The sequence below is a fragment of the Cyprinodon variegatus genome, unplaced genomic scaffold (genome assembly GCF_000732505.1).
Source record: "Cyprinodon variegatus isolate N-32 unplaced genomic scaffold, C_variegatus-1.0 Scaffold51, whole genome shotgun sequence".
In the NCBI taxonomy this organism is placed as follows: Eukaryota; Metazoa; Chordata; class Actinopteri; order Cyprinodontiformes; family Cyprinodontidae; genus Cyprinodon; species Cyprinodon variegatus.
In genome coordinates this window covers 795688-812135 of record NW_015150504.1, presented here as the reverse complement: position 1 = coordinate 812135, position 16448 = coordinate 795688, and the positions used below count along the sequence as shown (strand labels likewise).

General features: G+C 40.1%; 1 protein-coding gene across 3 annotated transcripts in view; it reads right to left on the bottom strand.

The window, feature by feature from the left end:
• Positions 1-525: 525 nt before the first annotated feature.
• The window catches only part of pdzrn3 (PDZ domain containing ring finger 3), a 123201-nt gene continuing 107278 nt past the window's right edge, over positions 526-16448 (bottom strand). For all 3 annotated transcript variants that reach the window (XM_015370992.1, XM_015370993.1, XM_015370994.1), the window contains 7 exons: positions 11364-11617; positions 8260-8347; positions 5933-6031; positions 5769-5831; positions 5551-5652; positions 4192-4308; positions 526-2868 (listed from right to left, as the gene is read on the bottom strand). In XM_015370992.1, the coding sequence (XP_015226478.1) occupies positions 1345-2868; positions 4192-4308; positions 5551-5652; positions 5769-5831; positions 5933-6031; positions 8260-8347; positions 11364-11617 (2247 nt within the window). In that variant the 3' untranslated portion in view covers positions 526-1344. The remainder of the gene's footprint in view (positions 2869-4191; positions 4309-5550; positions 5653-5768; positions 5832-5932; positions 6032-8259; positions 8348-11363; positions 11618-16448) is intronic.

Sequence of the window (16448 nt, the reverse complement as noted above, 5' to 3'; positions counted from 1 at the left end):
AGCTTCTCAGGAGTGATGGCATCAGCCAATCATACAAGAAAAGAAGAAGGTCCAATCAGGAGCTTGTGGACGGTCTAAACTCAGGGAAGCAGGCTTGAGATTGAGCTGGGGTTTCCACTTCTTCCTTGCACTCCACGACTGTTGGTGTGCTGCAGTGTATCGTTGTTTGTTGGACAGTAAAAAGTGCAGAGGATCAAAAGTGCAGGGGACGTGACCCCGGTGCCCCCCCCTGCAAAATTACGTCCCTGCTTACCGCCTCAATTCAAGGAAAATGCTCTTATTTTGAGAAAAACCGACTTCTTTAGATGACAGTTTTTTGCAGTGTAAAGCGACTCCAGAGGTCTTGGCTGCTTCTTTGGTTAACGCTGTCCTTGTCCAGGCAGTCATTTACTTATTTTTAGGCAAGCTAGTAATTATAGAGCCACTGCAATAGCTTATAAACTAAATTATGCCACAAATTCCTTCTTAGTTGATTTCCTGGTTTAGACTCTCGGTATCTCTTAAAAAAGACAAACTCAAACAACATTTCAAGGTTCATCATATATAAAACAATAATTTATTATGTCTGTAATTGTACAAGACTCAAATTGTGAGGCTAACTAGGGATTTGTTAAGCTGGTTCTATGCCCGATAACATGTAATCCTACAAAAGCATAAGCATCTATATGTGTGGGTAAAATAAAACATCCTCAATAGCGTAAGAAATATCTTACCCTAAATGTCACATACGTACACACATTATTATCAACGTTCTTTGCATATCAGTACAGACGGTACATCGCTGGTGGTCTTCAACTTTAGGAAATCAGCACCTTTTGGGAAAAACCAAAACCAAAAAATTTGCTTTCTTACAAAATTAGATTTTTTTAGATTCATCAAAATCCTTTCAAAAAGGCTCCTGTTTTAATTTTTAGGGAAAATAGCATTGTCTCCATAAAGTGTAACAATAAAATACTGTTAAGAGAGATATACATGTAATAATATAGTACAAACAAAAAGTAAATAGTGTAAATGCTGGTTGGTAAAGTATGGCACACGTTTCTTTACACACTTTCAAAACCTTTCAAAAAGTCAAATATTGCAGCTTTGTTTCCAAAAAATATGCAAAAGAGCAAAAATGTAGAAAAGATTACTGAAAAAATGGTTTTAAAATTTTTTTTTTTTGCAGAAGTGAAGTCAAACTCTCCTATCATGGACCCGCCCCCCTCCCCCCTGCGTCAGAGGATGAAAAACTTTCCTGATTTCCTATTTACACATTGATGCCACACATTTGCGGCGGCCCTCTCTGCCCCAGTTGCTACCATCCTATGTACACAGCGCCCCGCTGCAGCTTCGGAGCAGGACTCACACTGTAGTCACAGACAGGAGCGAGTTATAAACCCTGGTCCCATCTGGTGACTTGGTTCCATGGGTCAGCAGTTCTTGGATGGTCATCCAGTTGTCAAAAATTTTCTTGTTTCTCTTTTTCATCATCTTTTTGTGGCTGAGTTCAATGATGTTGGGCTCCTTCTTGTCCTCTGTGGCGCTCTGCTCCTTCAGGCAGTCCACTCTGCTCTGTTTCATGAACTCCCGGCGCTGCTTCTGCTCCTTGGCCCGCACAGCGTGCTGCTTCCGCTCCTCCTTACTCCAGTAGCGGCCCATCTTCAGCTCGCTGATGGCGTCGTCATCCGTGGTCATGCCACTGCGCTCCTCGTGGATACGGAGGGCGCGCTCCCTCAGCAGCCTGTCCCGGACCGGCCGCTTTGTGATGTACCTTGTTCCGTCACTGCGGATCTTCACCTTCCACTCCATCTTGGGCTCCAAGTCACCGGGACTGACCACGTCTCGGCACATGCTGACCAGACTCATCTGGCTTTGGGCGTATTCCACAGCGGATTTCTGCTGGATTAGCTGCATGTAGCTTTGGTAGTGCTGGGCATGGGCAGGGATGTGAGCGTGCTTGTAAGGGGAATGAGGCTGAAAGTTCCGTCCACCCTTACTGGACTCTCCCAGCTTCTTTTCCTTGCTCTCGGCCTGCAGCTCTCTGTCCGGGTCCTTAGACGAGCCTCTGCTCCGGCTGGGGCCACAGACCTCCTGAACAGGGGAAAGGAGGGGCTTGTGTGTCTTGCCAACAGAGCTGCTGGACCCAGATGGTCCGGCTGCTCCCTGACTCTCAGCCCCTCTACGGAGAGAATTATCAGGAGACAGTTCCAGAGTGAGAGGAGTGCTGCGGCAGCTTTCGCCTGTGTTATAGGCGCTGGAACTGTCCTTATCCGATTTCTCAGGCAGCTCTGTGATGTCTGACAGCTCATGACGGCGAGCATCAATGCTAGTGTTGTAGTTGCGGAAGCCGCTGTTGTGGAGCATCCATGACTCTCTGCACTGCTCCCTCAGCTGCTGCATCTTGTGGGCACGGACGATGCTAAGGCATTCTAGCTCGATGTTGCGCAGCTCCTCATTGAGTAACTCCAGTTCTTTATCCACGCCCTCCTCTGTGTGACCTTCGGCCCCCCCAGAGGCCAGGCTGAACAGGCCCTGGGCTCCGCTGCTCCTCATCTGACACTTCAGCTCCAGTAGCTCTCGGAAGCGCTCACACTCGTCGGCCGGGATGCCGAGAAAGTCTGCGTCTGCGTAGTCGGCTGAGATGAAGGACTCGCTGCTGAAGGGCATGTCGATGCTGCCCAGTGTGTCCTGGCTGTAGGTAAGCTTCCTGCAGCTACCCAGGGTGTTGGATGCTGTGGTCGTCTGGTCGTCCCCAAGGTTCTCTTGCTCTGAGCTCTCGTCGTTTCGGGTGCTCTCGTCTGTGCGGCCGACGCCGCTGTCCTTTTCATGGTGATTGGAAAGCAAAGTGGCGGTGTCTGTGGTGCCCCCATCTTCCTCGTGCTTCTTCTGTAAGGAGAAGATTAAGAAAAGATTTCCAAATTGGTTTAGTCCTTCAGAAAAGTTCCTAAACTTAGATAAACAAATTTAGATGCATCCATATTTTCGATGAATTGCACATTATAAATGACTAATTACTTGCAATATGCAAGACTCTGCATTTTGATCGTTTTTTTTAAAGCAAATATCAGTATTTTTGATGAATCACGTTAATAAAATAAAGACCAAGCTTACAGATAGTCTTGCATTTAACTTCACAAGACTTATAGACGGTATAGTTGACGGTGACTCAATGCCTGCAGTGTGCCCATGTCCCTGTGGCTGCTGATCAAGCCTAAATCATCACCCCACAATGTGCTTAAGAATTCGGCTGAAGTATTTGGTCTAAGATGCTTGGGTTGATTGTCAGCATTGAGGCCAAAACCCCTTTGACCTCCCACAAATGAGCTTTGGAGATGGTGTGATGTGTCCTGATGTGCTTTCTTTTTTTTTAATATGGTCAATTCATTATGTCTGGTTTAGTTTAAAGGTTATTGTTCTAGATATCTTCTTGCAACACTTAGATTTGAAAACTCATATTCTAAAAAAGAAGTACCTTTATCCATATCTTTTCCATCTAAACATACTTACTTTACCTATTATACTGTCAGGCATTTGACATTGGACAATGTTCTGCGACCAGTAAATGGTTTGACCTTACAATGAACCTTTTCCACTCCAGGGAAGGTTCGAAGGTGAAACTCTCGATTTTAAACATTTCTTACTTTAGAGTGATGGACTCCAAACTACTCAGAGATGGCCTTTGACTCATAACAGATTGATGGTCAGTAGCCAGTGCCTCTCTAAGTTCAGTGCTGGTTTCTTTCTTCCATGTTGTTGTGTTAACCGACTTTGCTAGGCTCCAGAAGAACAATCTGGCAAACGTTTGGCTGTTGTGTTACAAATTAGAAACGATAACATGGAGACCTGTAAAGGTTCTATAAAGGGTGAATCAAATAATTCTATTGTTCTTGTGTTGTTTATATCTGATTGTATTAATTTACTTTTTAGGCCTGATTTACTTATGAGAATAACTTTTTCCTCACAAGATTTGTTTACATTTTAACTATTACCAACAAACAAAATGTAAATATCCTTTAAAAAGAAATCAACATGAAACTAAATGCAGCTTAAAAGCATTATTCCCGAGTTGTAATATCTCTTTGTCTGCTTGTATAGAAAAAAAAACAGAAAACACTGATGAGATGGACATCAGTTATTCAGATTGATCATGCGTCTTCCTGCTCAGCGTGCTGTGAACATGTGTGTGTTTGGGTGTGCATTTCTGAATACCTGCTCCAGCATGCTGGCAGTGAACTGCATGGCCTGATGGTGCTGCTGCTCCAGCATGTCCATGTGGAGGTCATCCAGGAAGTCATTCCTGTCATCATCCATCCAGCCCTCGTCCAGCTGGGATGCCAAATCAGCAGAGGAGAGGGGGTCATTAGATAGCAATATGAAATTGGGAAAAGGTTTAGAAAAAAAAACAAACAAAAAAGAAAGACGTTATGCATCTTCATTGGCATCAGATTTCTTTACAAAGTCTTAAAAAAATTGGACTGCAACCAGAGATGCCCCCACTGGGTTTTATTTATTTTTTTTTTTTGTGGATCTCTTGTGGTGATGAGATGTTTTCAAATGCTAGATGCACTCAGTTTTGGTTGCTTTATATTTAACAGGAGGAAGACTCAGACTTTCTCATTTCAGCCCTTTTAAAGGCAGAAATTATAGCAGATTAGCCACCACAGAGAAAGCAAGAGATTTTGCATCTAGAGCACAGATCCATGAATGTGAATAAGCACTTTACCACACAACAGTAACAGTAAATTCCTGCGACAATGAGCTCTGCACACAAAAGATTTAAAAGTAAAAAAACAAAAACAATAAAACCCTCAGGTGAAACATCTGCTTGCGTGTTTTTAATGCGAAGAAAAATCTAAATAAATATTAGTAAAAAAGAAATCTGCAACATTTATTTTGGTGAAGTCGGTAAACTTATGTTGTAAAGCTGTAATTTTGAGACTCAATCCGTAAACATTAAAATCTTGTCTTGTAACCTTTCTTTGAGGGGTATTTGAAGAGAAATTTAGATATGTAGTGATTGTAAGAAAGTGCTACTGTCATTAAAGACAAAATGATTACTGACTTTTAATTTAAGCATGTTATGTCAGCGAGTATAAATGGTTGTTTGTCATGTTTGTCTCTGTGTTGCCCTGCGATGGACTGGCGACCTGTCCAGGGTGTACCCCTCCCCTCACCCATAGACAGCTGGAGATAGGCACCAGCATTCCTTGCAACCCCACCTGGGATGAAGCGTGATGGAAAATGGATGGATGGATGTCAGCCGTAGTGTAATTAGCATGTCTAGCATTACATCATTCTGTGATGAAGACTGATACTAACTCCAGAATGTCAGCAGTTTTCTACAACATTCCTGCTCTCCTTCCTGCATGTAATGGCTTCTCTTACTTTCCTCATAAATGTCTTCTTCCACCTCTGTGCTTCTCCCTGCTTCAATCCAAGCATCTCATTGACACTAAATCAGGCAACTTGGACACTCCAAACTGAGGATTGGTCATAATCTGACCATTTACTGGTCAGGGCGATCGAGCTTTATCTCTATGAAAAGCAGGCATATTACATGCTTATTACCTGGATCTCTGGTCTGGCCACCAACAGAGAGATGTTCTGGTTTCCCTCACTGGTCAGCAGCGTCACTGCATCCTCTCGATTTTGGATCTCCACACCATTGATCTTAATGGAAATGAAAAAAAAGGCTATTTTTCTTTTTTCATAAATATAATAATTTTAATATTTCAACCTAGAAAAGAAAAGCTAAATCTTCAAGCATTAGTGTGTGTCCTTCTTACCTGTATGATCTTGTCCCCTTCTCTAATCCTGCCATCCTTAGCAGCAATGCTGTTGGGATCGATCTGAAAGAACAGATTTGTTCAACTGTGATATAAAGCAAAAATCCCTCCTGTTGACAAACCCAGCTTTTTGTGTTAAAAGCAGATCTGAGCAGAGCCATTACCTCACTAATGTAGATCCCAGCTTCATCCTCATCATCAGTCCTGTAACAGATGGTCAGGCCGAGTTTGTCTTGGATGTTTGCTCGATACAGATCCACCTCCTGGTTAGACACAAATTAAACCTGAAATTACTTCTTTTTCCCCCAACGACGGGACAGGAAAATGGATGGAAGATTCTGCAATTGTGATTCTGGACAAAGTAAATGTATTGACCACAAAAGGGGGGTGAAGAGCAACACAGATCTATCAATCACTGTAATGAATCTTTCAGCTGGATGCAGGGAAGCCATCGGGTTTTCCTACAGGCCCACTGACAGCATGAGAAATGATCCAGTGAACTGCAGACGGGCAAAGCTGCGTTTTTCACTTGTCAGTACCTGTAATCTCACTGATCCAGATAAAGTTAGCAGCGACACTGGTCTCTGAGGCCATAGGGGCAAGATATGTGAGGAGGAGCCCCTGAAAAAATAAGCCGAAGCTGAAGGAACAGATGAATCTGAGGTCACACTGTTTCTTGGGCCAGATTCAGGCAATGCTACTGGTTTGATCTGCTGTTGGTCCACTCCTTCCACTTCTGAATGACGGATAACTAATGAATGAATATATTGATCCCGAGGGGAAATCAAATGTTGTTTCAGCTGGATATTGAACCATACAGGATTTTAAGGCCGGGTATTTGAGTTCAGACCAACCAATCCCAGATATGTGCTGCTAATTTCTTGGGGCCAATTCTTTGAAGCGACATTTCTTTTTCCTTCATGTACATGACAAACGACACAATTATAACAAATGCTGAATACATGTCAATTTAAACAAAAAGGTCACATTTAGTAACAAATCAAACCAAAAATAACAATGGATAGCAAATGGTGTTGGTGGAAATCTATGCACTTGAATTGATCTCAACACACTGCTGCTGAACGCACTGTTGCATCCACATATTAGACAGTGCTGGTACAAAAATCTTGGCTAATATTGGCTGGCTGGTTTATCTATCTACCTCTACTTTTAACTCTTGTTATTTAAGGGTCTTAGAGTTAAGGTGGCTAACTAACACACACAAACAACTTTTTTGTCTTTAGATTTTCTTGAAAAGGGTACTTAGTAAATTATGTATTATTCTACTTTCCACTTCAATGTTTTATGTCACGGTGTGTTAGTCTATCAAATAAAATTCAAATAAGGTAGTGTAAAATTTTGTGCTAGTAACTTAGTGGAAATTTTTCCGATGCTCTACTTCACACAGAAGAAAACATAAGGAAAAGAAGAGCACATGTTGGAAAATAGGCTCTGAAACGCGCACCATTCAATGTTTTAGCCAACACTAAGAAACAATAAATTTTGGCTTGTGGCTTACTTGGCTAGAAAAATAAACACTTGCCTCATACCCAAAATAAGGATTGGAATAAAGAAATACTGAAATATCCTCATCAGTAAACCATGTTTCACCATCTAAAGCTTCCCTGAAGGAGAGGTCATTGTGTGTGGCGCTGTGCTATCCGCCATCTCTGAGCTCTGCTTCTTATGAGTCCACAGCGAACAGCAGTGGGGGGGCCGAGCTTCAACTAGAGGGGGTCAATGTTGTGGAAGGCCACTAAAGGTGAACAACAGCAGTTATATCATAGACTCATCTGACAACTGTTAGCATAATCAGATCCATCATTCTTTTTATCTCTCTAATGATCCTCTGAGCCTCTTCTTTCCTGCATGAGGTCACGCTTCTGTCACTAATAAGTAATGATGTCACCATTGTGTATCTGCTGAAAAAAATAAAACCCAGAATCATTAGTCCCATCCTTGTTAACTACCAGTGACCACATCAGCCCTGTCCAGCTCATTGCCAATTCCGACTGATATGGAAATTATTTAATAATTTAGTAAAGTACTTCAATTTGATGTCTTGATTTTTTCATCATTATGCAAACTAATTATTTTAAGAAGTTTCCATTTTCAAATCAAAGAAAGGGTGAATCGTTCAAAATGAAGCAAATAGTGTGTTGAATATGCTTTTTCCATAGATTTTACTCAATTTCTTTTCTTTTACTGTAAATGCAACTTCATTTTTTTTTAGCATAAATATTAATGCTTATTATTAGGTTCTCTTTACTTAAGACAGCAAATAGTTGACTAAAGTTACAAAAAGTGGTTATAAAATGTTGCCTTATTTTCATTGAGTTATATAGTTCAGAGTCAACAGTTTTTCCAGTGCATTTGGTTCCTACTAAGAAGGCTTTTCAGCTGAGGGGTTTAATCTGACGTCCAACGTTGGCCTCATGTGTTCTTATCCTGCAAGGAAGGCGGAGAAATCTAAATGGAGAGGATGTTTCACCTCATATTCCAGCCCTTCACGCTCCATCTCTTGCTGTATGCCCTCCAGGAAATCATTGGGGTCAAAGTATGTGTGTTCTGGAGGAGGCCTGTGAACACAGAGAAAGAGAGATTTTGTTAAATAAATCCAAAAAGAGCAAAAATCAATTTACAGGTATACTTCACAAAAATGCAGGAAAACACACAGAAACAGTAAAATCTGTAGATATTTTACTTAATTTTACCATTGGCTCTGAAAAAGGAGATGACACCAAAGGGAAGAGCAATAACAAAGAAAATTGCTCTCACATCAGAGATACTGAAGCTATACCCAGAGGCTAATTACAAATTAGCATGCTGTGCTGATGATTTGACTTTGAAATCAATTAAAGAAATCGCTATCATTCATTAAAAGCCATTTCTAGCTGCCACAGTGCAGACATTCTCAGGGCCTCGGAGCTGTGATTTCTCACACACAAAGAGCAGAAGCAGCATGGGAATATGCAATTATAAATGAGACAAACCGTTTTTTTTAATGTGCCCTGGAGCAGCTGTCATCTCCAGTGATTGGCAGGAACATTTTCCCTCACTGAAACGCTCACTCTTTGTGATCACAGAAATATATATATATTTTTAGGTTAGGTTAGGTTCCAAGGTTCCGGAACCCCCAACCAACAACAAAAGAAAGGAAATTCTCTTGGTTTTTTTTTCGGGGCGGAAAAAAATCTTCCATATCTTAGAACAGCCCTCCTAAGGTTTAGGTAAAGGGGCCGAAGAATAATAGGTGCATCACTTTCAGTGCCCTTTTCTTCTTCTGTAGCACCCATCTCCCTGGAGCAGCATAAAAAATGAGCTCATTAACCATGTGACCACCTAGTGTCCAATCCTCATGTTTCTCAGCAAATTGAAGCCGTTTTGTCCAAATAGCCTCCCTGATCTGCAGTTAGATTTCACCCCACATTTCTTTTTGTCATTACCCCTGATCAGCTTCCCTCTACTTAATAAAGAAGTACATCACCAGAGCATCATGCAGCAACCACCATGCTTTATTATAGGGAATGTAACTGGGAATGGGAATGATGGTAAGTTCAGGGTGATCTCCAGTGGTTTCCATGAAGCACAAAAGAGATCATTTTCCCATACCTGTGTAGGTTTTATTCATTACATTTATGTATAAATTAAAGGGGGCTGAATGAATATGAGCGCCACACCTCCCAGATACACATTTTGTAAAAACTTTGAAAAGCATGTTACCTTTATTAATATGAAACGCTTTCGTGGCTTTAAAGTGGAAACTCAAGGAGGATGGTTTTACTATACTTTCTGCATTTAAAAATACAGTATATACAGTATAAATACCAATCCGTTCAGGTAAGTATGCAAGGTAAGTATGCAAGAAATTCTCTCCAGCAGAATGTTGCAAAAGCTCAGCTATTATGGGACATTACACGGGACAGGATGAGATTAGAATTAAACAAACCATTAAACTGCTCTCTAGTTCTGCCAAGAAACGCCCTAAGAAACAACAATAAAGAAAAACATGAAAGATCTGCTCTGCTGAGATATTTTGGTCACCACTGAGACCTCAGTGAAGTACTGTCATAGGAGCAACAACTTTATCTTCTAATGTAGCAACTCGCAGTTTAACATCACTAAGCAGCTGTCATTGTTAAAGTTATCAACCAGCACGGCATCTGGATGAATAGAAAAAAAAAATAGAGTTGGTTGAATAAAGTTCAGGTTTTATTGGTCTCCTTTAAAGGGAATCATGAGACTAAGCCTGGCCAAACATGAAGCAAAAAAAGGGATAGAGGCTATGGCAAAACATCTGGGACAACTCTGTAACATTTTCCAGTATTAGGTATTTCTGCTTTATGTCTTTTGGAGCTTTGGTACTTATATATTCAGAGAATCACTGGCAAATTAGTTGGCAGCCGTTGATGAAGACCCAGATTAACTTGCGATCCCTAGCGTCATCATCACCGGAAAGGTTGTGGAAAAAACATTAAAAAGCGGTAATAAATGTTTGTTCACCAAAGAAGTCCAAGCTTTCCTCATAAGATGGATGACTAGAAGGAAGAGGAAATCCTCAAGTTTTTTTTACGCTTCTAGGGAACTAGGAGCGAATAAGGAGTGAAAAAAACAGAACCCTCAAAAGCTAAAGACTGGGGAACTACCAAAATAATAACTATCGTTAGATATTAGCAACATGCCAATCACATTTTTAGAAAGCATGAAAGGACACAGCCCCTTTCTGTCCTGATATTACAACCTTAATCATGGAAAGTTTGCTATATTTTACTGACAATCTCATGCAACACTGTGCTTTGTTTAGAAAATGACAAATTATCAGCAATGAACACTGTATGTCAGTTTGACCAGAAATACAAGAGGAATCCAGTCACACCAGTAAAATATTAGATAAGGTAAAATACATTCAGAACCAGGAATGGACTGGTTGGTATAAACCGCACCTCAACTGTTTATTATAGTGGACAAACTGTAGTGCTGTGGTTGTATTATTGCTCTTGAGTTGAAATGTAGCTTAAGGCTTGAAAAACTTGTTAAAAGGAAAACGCTTTTTGTTCTGAACTGAAATTGGGTTGTCATTTGATCTTCTAGCAGGATGTGACCCAAAACATACAACTTAATCATAACAAAATAGCTAATGAGATAAAATCCAACTATGAAAGAAATTTACCATTCAAATGGCAAAGAGTGGATTTGGCTTTGATTGATCATTAGCAGGTAAAGTAATGATAAATATTTGGTTTTCTTTAATTAAATGTATCAAAACTAAGACCTTAGACAATGTTGGATCTATGAGAATGGACAATAATCCTGAATTGTAAGAAAAATAACACTTAAATGCCTTTTAGATATCTGTACTAAGTGTGCCAGCAGCTTTCTCCTCTCTGTATGTTTACATACTTAACATAAAGACAGGAATTTAAGCTGCAGAAACAGCTAGGGTGAAGGAATTTCCCAGGTTCAACCTCTAAGACTAAAGATGAAGATGATTAAGTGAAAGGGAAGAATAATCTAAGCCAAGGCCATGGCTGTATGTGATCTTTGATCGTTCTTAAGTTCCCACGAAACTGCAACCCTATCAGCTACTGTACTCACTCCTCTGGTAACAGATACTCCTCCAGCTCCGTCATCGGGGGCGAGGCGGGAGACAGTTTGGTGAGAGCCATGATGTGCTGGAGAGTGATGTCAGTCTGGGTGCTGGTGTCTGACACCTGGGTGTCTGCAACTGGGGTCACCAGTTGGGGGTATGGGGCCCGTCGTAGAACCTGAACCATGATGGGCTCCTTGGCTGTGCGAAACGCCTCCACTGCTTGCTCATGGGTGGCTTTTGAAAGGTCCTTTCCATTAACCTGAGGAAAAAGACAAATAACTACATCATACACTGAACAGATGACATTCTCTAGAGCAAAACTAAGGTAAACACTCATTTAATAGGACACTAGCAAATAAATCAACATGCCCAAAAAAATGGAGCACTGGGCTTTTCTTGGGTAAATGTCTCATTAGTGCCACAATTTTCTCCCCCTTTTTTACAGGGTCATTGTTCGATCAGGCAAAATACGACCTTAATTAGGAAGAGTCTCCCTTTAATTAATCAAGTTCATTAGCTGTGGCTGGATACAGCCTTCTACTTTTAGCTAAGCAATCATCCTCCTGTCAGAGACGGTGGAGGGAGCGCTGGGCATTAACCTGAGAAGATTAATTTGAGCAAAAGGCTGCGGTCTGCCTCAGAGATGAGGCTAATTAAGCCACTTAAAGTCTCCATGCTCTGATGAAAGTACAAATCCTCTAAATACCGTGCTCTCATAGGAATGCATTGATTTCCAAAAAGTATGAAATTGGATGTATGTAGATCAAGGAAAAAACATCATCAGGATGTGATTTGCTGGATTTCTTAGAGTTGAATAAAATAAAGATAAACAATAATTCAACAACCAACAATGGGATTTCTTTACAATTCTTGTTTTTATTTGATTTTCTTTAGAGACCTGCAAATTAATTTCTATATCATGTTATAATGCTTCAGAATTTTGATTAGCAGGTCAGAACTCATAGTGCCACTGACCCCCAATGTAAAAGTATGACCCCAACACCAGACTAAATCTAAAGAAAATACCACCAAAGCTGAAAGGGACAAGAAAAAAAGCCAGGTCTGGAGATGAGTGGAGTGGGCTATGCAGCGATGCTAAGGAAAAAAGGAAAGTTTCAGCAAAATTTTTATGACTAAATAATCTAAATACCTAAAGTAAAACAATATGCCGACTTACAGATAATAAAACTTTAACTTGGAAAAACTCTTTAGATCAGTGCTTGCTATATCAACTACAGATGCCAGAGTGAGATGGTTTCAAAGTTCCTGCCATTGTACTCGGAAGTCGGAACAAAACATGTATTTTCGTCTTTGTTATAACGGCGACCATAGAAAATTGTAATGCTATCCCTTCATAACTTCACTTCCCAGTTTTTGCCGAGGCAGTCCGAGGGAGCGGGACTTGAACTCAAAACATCTGGGATCCAAGCGAAATGCCCTAACCACTAGGTCACCATTTCCCTCACCACTCAGAGGGCAGCAATAAGGCAGTTTAAGGCCTAATATAGAAGAATTTACGTGAAAATGTCAAGATTTGCACAGGAGCATGGCTGGAACTAACGAATTAAATAATTTGTTGATTTTTTTTTCTATTAATCGATAAACAATCGGATAGCAAAAGGCTCCTAAAAGAAGATTTTTAAAATGAAATTAAACCAAGCTAAACTAAAACTTGAGGAGTTCTGGATAGAGCATACCGACAGATGAAAAAGTTTTTTTTCAATCTTAAATGCAAAGTGTTTGCATTTTTTTTTTACAATTTTGATATAATTACTGGTCTATGTGGGTTGCTCCTTCAGCTAAAGGTCTGTTTTACAGTATCTATACTCCATTTAACGATTTATCAATTATTAAATTAGTTGATGATTATTTCAATAACCAATTAATAATGACTAATCCAATTAATGCTCTACACAAGAGCATACAGAAAGCACCTTTTAGTTGCAATTTATACAGTTCATCTGCAAAATGGTTGATTTGGTGTTTATACTATATATTTAGAAATATGTATGGGTCAGGATTAATCCTGATCAATACATCTGTAGATCCAACATTAAGATGTCTTCAATTTTAAAAAACAAAAAGAAAAAAAAAGTCCACTTCTTTCCAAAATATCCTAAGGGCTTACAACAAACTACTGCTTCACTTTCAATCAGCACATCATTCATAATAGGTTGGCCTGTGATCCTGATGCGTCTGTAGCTTTCATTGGATCTCAGCCTTGGGCTGCTTTCATTTAACCATATCTTTCTGCATATCTGCATCCTCATAGGGAGGCTTTGTGGAATCCAGGGGTCAGAATATGATCAGTTTGAGCTGCTTGATCAGGGTGTTACTTATCGTAGCCTGAACAGGCGGCAGGGGACAAGATCCTTCACTGAGGAGGGATATGTCTGCACCCAATGCTGGGTATAGTGATGAAAGAATGAACCATTAGCACAGATAGGAACATTCAACTTCTTTAGCCACTGTTAACCACTAAAGAAAGCACAAAGATGATTTTAATGACAAATTCAGCAGAACTAAATAAGCTTGCCAAAAACTGTAGAAAAGAAAGGTACAGTGGTGGATTTTTGCAAATTTTTGAAATTCCCTCTCGGCTTCAAAAAAAAAAAATGCATATGCACAACGCCTAAAATAGGGAACACCTATTAAACGTGTGCTAGAGCATGCACAAGCCCATTTATCCACGCTCTGTTTAAATGTTGCTGTTTGCATCACTCATACAAGCTTACTTTCCAAAAGAAGATTTGGAATTTTTCCACTACGTCAGACTCACCGCCGGTGTTATGCCAAGAAAAACCTGCCTGCCGAGAATTATCTCCCCTCTTGCACACTGATGAGAAAAAAGATCGAAATATGAACGAAAATGAAAGTTTTAAACATGTTCTAAATTTTTTTATATTTATTTTGCATGGATGCCCTAAAATTAAGAGTTTTGGTGGACAGATGAATGGAGAATACCTCCCTGTTGGAAGAGCGTGCATCACCCTAAACTCACACACTGATGGGAAAATGGATTGAAATATAAACAAAAAGGGAACTTTTAAGCATATTTTTCATGTTTTGTAAGAAACGATATAGAATGGTGTTGATAGCAAAAGCGGGAAATGCTATCCACTGAGCAGAGAATATATTCATCGAACGCTGACTTTAGCATATCAACTAAAACATGTCTCCATACAAGTAAAAATCGTATTTATTCAAATATATCTGTCAACCAAAACAAGTTTAGGGCATCCATGCCTAAGAAATATGAAAACATCACGATTATGTTTAAAAGTTCGCTTTTCGTTCATATTTCAATCTGTTTTCTCGTCAGTGTGCAAAACGGGAGGTAATTCTTGGCAGGCAGGTAATTCTGTGCATAGGGTTAGGTGAAAATGGGGAGGAGCACGTAGGACAGCCTTAAGTGAACCTTAAGTGAACATATCACCAAAATGATTGACAATTAGGAGGACCACTTATTTTAATAAACCCAGAAAAAGAGCATCTTCCACTATACCTTTAAAATGCTTAGTAGCATTAAAATAGTGTCTCATTGATTATGGGTTGAATTACATTTTAAATAAAAAGGTGTCTTGTGACTGCCTCCATCCTCCATAAGCTTTCCTACGGTGAAATGTAATGTTGTACATCAGCTGGGGAACACAAGGTGCTTTGTGCTGCCCTCTCACTGCATGGAGGCCCCAAAACAGGAAGGCAGTCAGGCAGAGACAAGGCCTTTTAGCCCCCTGCTTGGTGAGCCTGAGGCATTATGCATCAGTGCTTTTGAAGAGGGGGTATTTTAGTGGTTATATGTATGTCGCTCACCTCTGACAAAGAGGTATTTGCTTCATATTGGGAGAAAACACACAACACTCCTCTGCAATACAGCACACAATGCAATGCCATCACCAAGCTCTTCCAACCGTCATAGGATCAGCCATTGCGACATATGGCTGTGTTTGCATGTAGTCCATGAAGCCAAAAACACCAGACCGTTAGAGGTTTACTGCTCCGAAAACCTGAACTTTAACTGCAGGTTTAGTTTGCATGTTCACAATACTGATGCTACACATTATTAATGACACACAGGTCCTCTGGTATATTGAGATGGAATTCTGTTCACTCTATTTTAACAGCAGGAGGGCAGTCATTGTCAACTTATAAGAATACTAATTAGGTCAACATCAAGTGTCTTCTGTTCCAATGTCGGGAGAGGAATTTACACAGCTGTGGCTTTGTTATTGGCGGCTTATTTTCTTTCATTAAAATGTCACATTTGACCTCTAAGGCAACACTGAAAACAGGTACCAGCTCTGGATTTGGCTTCTTTATTGCAGCAAATTAGGATTTCAGTTCCCCTCAATGCACCATATGACAGCTTATAGCGCTATTCAGTCTGTTGGGGAATAATTAGGGGCAGCAGGGGTTAGTTAGGCTTTGAACTCTGATGTCAGCTCATCTCTGTAAAGCAAATCAAGATGGACTGAGAAGCCAGTGTGGGTGTTTGTGTTTGCCCAGTGCGGCTCTATTCTGAGCCTGCAAACATACTGCAAAATATAGTTCATTTGCAAGGCAGCTGGCTCTAGATTTTCCATTATTGTCTTTGCATTACTGTGGTTGGAGTGAGGCTGCTACAGCTTTATTAGCTCTTTATTTAATCCTGCAGTCTGTGAAATCAAATTTGATTTATTCATTGCTTGTAAGATTTTTGAAAGATGGAAGAAAAACTCCTCAGAATATTTTCGTAAAAGCAAAGTGATAAAAAGAAGTTAACTAATTTTATTCTGAGGCGTAAACATGGTTGCAATCCCTGCATAGACTATGGGAGGTAAGTTTCCAGTTTTAATGTATTATTATAATTTTCCTTTCTATAGAATTGCTGTTGACCTCTTAGCCAGGCCATCCTTGACTGCCAGACCTCAACAGGCCTGTGTGGAAAATAAATAATCAGATATAAATTTTTTTCAAACACTTGTGTCTGTGAATAAATAAACACAATGATTGCTGATAATTTAAAGTTACTTTTTATTTTACCCTCTTAAAAATTGCATGTGGCTTGGTACATTAATTTTACCCCCAGAGTAACCACTGCTGAATAGCCT